Below are 5,489 nucleotides of genomic sequence, written 5' to 3' on the forward strand. Positions count from 1 at the left end.
AGAAACCCCCCGGATTAGAGAGTGAAAAGTCTATTACTGGCAACGCCCTCCGTTAACCGGGCTTTGCCGATTTAAATTTCCGAGTATAGCGCGAACTAATCGCGAACGTTTCCGAGTCAGTTTAAAGGTAAAGTGGTAAACAAAAATGGCCGCCCACAGGAGCCAAAAATAGCTAAATACATCATTGCCTTATCATCGTGGCACAATTCAACTCTGAAAGGTTTTAGCAATACTTTTGAAGTGTACTTGAATGCCAAAATGTTTAAGAAAACAGATCCCAAAGGTATGTTTCTTATATATGTTTCAAATATCCACATATAATATAGTCAATTCTATAGTCATAAGTCATTTTATTGTTTATCTGATGTCAAAGAAATCCATCAAAACAGTCTCTAAAGTTGGCTATTAAAATACCATATAATTATTGTATTTCTTCTTAGAACAAATGAGGCAGCAGAAAAGGGCAATAAATAGAACTCAACGAGAATTAGGTAGAGATAAGACTGCTCTAGAACGTCAGGAAAAGCAGTTGGTAAGCATCGATCTTTTGATCTCATTATACCATAATAAGTTTAATAACTACTGATATAGTATTATTTCATGTGATATATGGTACTTTTAGTAAGTAATCTTTCTCATGTAACCTTAGGAGCTGGAAATCAAGAAAATGGCTAAACAAGGGAACAAGCAGGTACAGTAGATAATAGTTTAATGTTGCCTGTTGAAGAAGGTGGTGGCCAGTTTTATCATTCTTTTATTTATTGTTCAATTAAGGCATGTACAGTATTAGCAAAACAATTGCTTCAACTGCGGAAACAAAAGGCGAGAAATATGAACACCAGTTCTAAAGTTATGGGTATGGGACATCAAATGCAGGCTATGCAATCAACAGCAAAGATGGCCAGCTCAATGGCAACTGCAACAAAGGTGATAGCAAAAGTCAATCAGACCAAAGTCTTTAATTTTGTTCAATAGGTTTATTACTTATGAATTTATTTTTTTCATGAATAAATAGACCATGGGAGCAGTCAATAAGCAGATGAATCCACAAGATGTACAAAGAACACTACAAAACTTTGAAAAAGAATCCATGAAAATGGATATGTCCGAAGAACTAAGTAAGATTTATTGTCCATGCCTTTCCAATGTCTAAAGATCTCTTTACCCCATCCAATTCTGTCTGATCCCATTAACTTCTGGTGTATATGCATCACAAGTCAACGGACATTCATCAGAAGTGAATTGGATTCGCCAAAATTGGCTTGTGTGAACAAATTGGCTTGCATGGATTCCCAATGATCAGTATCCATTGTAGTCACCCTTTGGTGGAATTCACTTCACCTTTTCCCAAGCATCGGCCATTTTCTTGAACAAATGAATGTTTTTCTCCTCCAGTGAATGAGACCCTGGATTCAGTATTTGATGCATCAGATGATGAAGAGGAACAAGATGCAATTGTCACCCAAGTACTGGATGAAATTGGAATTGATATGACCAGCAAGGTAATGAATCACACTACTTACTCCTTAAGCTAGTATGAAATCAGAGAGGCTATACTCTCAGGTAACGTACCCTTTTTTACTAGCAAAAAAAATCAAAATGTATTTTTTTTATTTTTAATTTCGACCAGCTTCCCTCAGCGCCCCGTGAAGCCTCTGCGTCGAAGGAAGACGACGAACTGAAAGAAATCCAGGCCCAACTTCAAAAACTACGATCGTAAGAAGCGTAAAAGACAAGTTAACGCAAAAGACAAACATTTTAAAATTGACTATGATATGCTCTTAACTCTTAAGAGTGTATTAGTACGAAGAGAAAGATAAATTAGAAAAAAGGAATTTTTAAATTAAATTGGACTTTACGTACCATCAGTCTGTTGTACATGTCAGAGACTGGAATCTGAAGTCTTAATCGTTGTAAATATAATTATATAATGTGAAGATTTTCACATGCTAGTTATATAAAACCAGACATAAAAAGGTCAAATAGTTTTTTGTAGGTCATGTCTGGTATTTATGTAATAACTAATAAACCCATGGTTAGCAATTTATTGAATCTACAGTAATACTCTGGAAAGTACCTCAATGTTATTTACTAAACAATAAAAAATGAATCGTATTTTATATCGCTTTACTGGTAATAAACCCTCAGCGTGAACATGAGTGGCTTACTAGCTAGTGGGCGATTTCGCATATATTGCGCCAGGGCCAAAGATATGTGTAACATGAAGTTTCCCGGAATTAAAATTTAAATACCCTCCATGGCGGCCACTCGATCACAACAACTTGAGTATTTTCTGCAAGGTTCTGTTGAAGAAAGCGGCCTATCATCTCTTCGACACAGATTAAAGGGATTGTGCGATCCTTCGACAACACATAATAAGTTCGCGGACCACGAAATTGTCTACGGATTACGACAATGTAAGTTTTTCAAATCGTGTTTTTAACCACGTGCATTGATGATTGATCGGTGACTCGGCGTGAGAGTATAAACGACCATAAAAAACGTTTCCACTGTTTAGATCAAGGTTCAAATCCAATAACCCTTCGTGCAAGGTGTTCCCTTGACAGCCATGAAATGCCCTGGTATCTATACTCTTAAATATTTATACATTTATAAATTACAAGCAGTGAAATTTCGCCATCTTTTGCAACATGTATGTAACGGTACTGATGAAACTATGATGTGTTGTGCTGCACCCCACAAACATGGTTGTTATCTAGTCTAGTTGCATGCAGCAACTTGTTATAAGCCTCAGAATTTTGCTGCAACCTGATAACAATCATGTTCGTTGGATGCAATGCAAGCAGCAATTTTAAGCAGTGTAGTAACTAGCAAAGATGTCAGATATACCATAATAATACTTTAAGGCTGCTCTTGATAATTTTATGATTGAACAAAAATAGCACATCTTGTATGTAATATTTTCTTGCATATCTGTGAAGGTCCATTTTTTATGAAGTTTCATTCTAATTGTTTAGGCAACTTCGATACCTTGGCGAAGCGGATCAGGTGGCTGAGAAAAGCAAGAATGTGTTAACCCGTACATGTCTTGAAGTTATGACCACAGACAACCTCACTACATTCTTAGAGGAGCTTGGATTTGGGTAATAATATCCCACTAATATTTCCAAGTGAAATGTTGGTACAATACCAGACTTTAATTGAACTTTACCAGGGAAATAGTATAACTATCATTTCATATTTCTTTTGCAGATTTGAGAGTGAATACATTGCTAAAGGGTACTACTTCAAAAAGGGAGATATTAGAGTTACTATTTCAAGAATTCATAGGGTTTGTTTCCCTAAGGTTTTGTATAGTTCTCTATTTTTTTTCTGCACCCTCACTTACAAATTACTCTTTGAATTACAAAATGTAGCTGCCGACCCGTGGCAACACGTCACATGTTGAGGCCATATCAAGTTCATATCTTGTGGAAGCAAGTGTTGTGTCTTCAGTTCAACAAGTAAGTATTGTCACTACTGCACAGTATTGTGGTAGTAAATATGGATGAACTACAATTACATAATTATATGGAACTAACCAGACACTCATTTCTCTTTCTGCATTTTCATTTGGTGACTTTTATTTCCACAGATTCTCTGTGTGGGGGAAGATTTGGAATTCATGAAACATAGGAACTTTCAAAGTAGGGAAAGCAAAATGATAACTAATCTTTTATTTTTACTGCAGGATAGCATTGCGGATGAACTCAAATCGTTTACAGATCAGTTAAGACCGTATCCTTTAGATCACCAATGAAACTGCTATTGTCTGGTTGGTAAGGCAGAACCAACAAGAGATATGTATGATGCCTGCAAAAAATGTGTTTGCCAAAGTGATATCTCTCAAAAGTAAATCACGACCTTTAGCTGCAGCTGTTTGAATATGTTTGATTAGAAGTATTCAGTTTTTGGTATTTTGTAGAGGGTCGTGTGATATGGCAGTATGCAAAAGGTTTCCTTAATGCTTGACCCAGTATTGTGCATTTAGAGAAAGTTGATCATCGTAAGATACAGTTACTAGGAAATAAATGAAGTGGTGAAGAACGGAATTATTTCATGAGTATCCAGACAATTATTAGAGACCGGAGGGAGTACACAGTCAATGATTGATCGAAAATCTGTGTTCCGGTAATGATTCTGTGTCCGCAATACACGATCATAACCTAATCCTAAACCGATCCCTAATTCTAAATCTAAATCGATTGAAATTTCGGCTAATAGGATTTGGGATTAATATTCAGGATTGAGATGATTGTGTATTTTGGACTCAATCGTAGTAACTTCCTCAATTTTAGTTGTCAGCCAAGCAATGCAAGATCCCTATCTGCAGGGATAATAATCCCCGTCGGGGAAAGTTAATGTAAATGTAAATTTTTCCCACTAAAAGAGACCATCGGGTGACTGTGGACCTGTGGTGTGGTCAATGAAATAGTAGCTTTTATAAGACCGAGTCTCGAGAACTGCTAGTTTAGGGGCAATGAGAACTTGAAAACAGCATGTTAGACGTCTTTTCAACACAATGTATCATTAAATATATGCTTCTGCATCTGTCTAAAATATACAAGAAGACTTCAGTTTTGACGCTAAGGCTTGCATCGGAATTAAGAGTTGGTATGAAAGCTAGTCACACCAACCGCTCTGACAATGGCCTTTCGATTGAAATGCCGAGAAACGTATAATATTTCGCGCAATTGTTTAAAACCGGCGCTTTTGGTGACAAGTTATTTGAAGAGACTGTCTGGAGGCTCAAGTCGAATTCAATAATCAATGATGTATAATTGAATATCGTGTTGCATATATTCTCGCACTAACTGTGACTACATATGATATGAGTCTGGGGAATTCGTTGTTGCGTTTAAACAATCCCATTCATTATTAAGGACGAGTGTCTATATTCACCAAACAACACTAGTCTTTGAAGAGGAAAACTGGTTGTTTTTACATATCTGATAAACATAACATAACCTATGCTAATTTGTGTAATATTATGCTATAAGTTTTTACTAGGACACTTGGCGTAATTAACTGTACTCTATAGACACCATATAGCTATCTCCCTGGGTTAGGTGCTGAAGGCCGAGTGAAGCTTTCACAAAGACAACTTAACTTAGTTTCTCGATATATTGTTCTTTGTGGCTAAAAGACGTTAAAGCTTGTTTACCAAGTTATATTTTCCTATTTCTAAAGTTGTTTTCAATTTTCTATTGCGCCACCCTGTTTGTTTTTACTAGTAACGAGCCGGTCTGTTGAACGACCTTTTCAACGAAAGCAAAATATCGCATGCATATTTTATCGATTGCCTTGCAATTGATGTAGCGGCGATATTCCAAGCTTTTGACTTACTTTTTTTTCATCAAATTTTACGGTGAACTATAGAATTTTGCTTTCTGCGAAAGTTAGCTCTATAAGAAAGACACTTCAGAGCGTTTTTCTTTCGAGAAACAGCAGACTTTTGCTGTTACCCTTATTCTCTCTATGAGAGAAAG

The 5,489-nt window shown here is 36.3% G+C and overlaps 2 protein-coding genes across 2 annotated transcripts; both read left to right on the forward strand.

The window, feature by feature from the left end:
* Positions 1-128: 128 nt before the first annotated feature.
* LOC114533146 (charged multivesicular body protein 2b-like) lies at positions 129-2,101 on the forward strand. The gene is made up of 7 exons (XM_028554685.1): positions 129-283; positions 441-532; positions 650-691; positions 775-927; positions 1,016-1,118; positions 1,396-1,502; positions 1,631-2,101. The coding sequence occupies exons 1-7, from the start codon at positions 259-261 to the stop codon at positions 1,718-1,720; spliced, it is 612 nt and encodes a 203-aa protein (XP_028410486.1). The 5' UTR covers positions 129-258; the 3' UTR covers positions 1,721-2,101.
* Positions 2,102-2,257: 156 nt separating this feature from the next.
* Positions 2,258-4,549, forward strand: LOC114533178 (mediator of RNA polymerase II transcription subunit 18-like). Its single transcript, XM_028554687.1, has 7 exons — positions 2,258-2,417; positions 2,519-2,582; positions 2,979-3,104; positions 3,214-3,292; positions 3,378-3,464; positions 3,692-3,738; positions 3,978-4,549. Exons 1-7 carry the CDS (start codon positions 2,258-2,260, stop codon positions 4,033-4,035), a joined length of 621 nt encoding a protein of 206 aa, XP_028410488.1. The 3' UTR covers positions 4,036-4,549.
* Positions 4,550-5,489: the final 940 nt, after the last annotated feature.

The sequence above is a fragment of the Dendronephthya gigantea genome, unplaced genomic scaffold (genome assembly GCF_004324835.1).
Source record: "Dendronephthya gigantea isolate DGI-Jeju-01 unplaced genomic scaffold, DenGig_1.0 000002F, whole genome shotgun sequence".
Lineage (NCBI taxonomy): Eukaryota > Metazoa > Cnidaria > Anthozoa > Malacalcyonacea > Nephtheidae > Dendronephthya > Dendronephthya gigantea.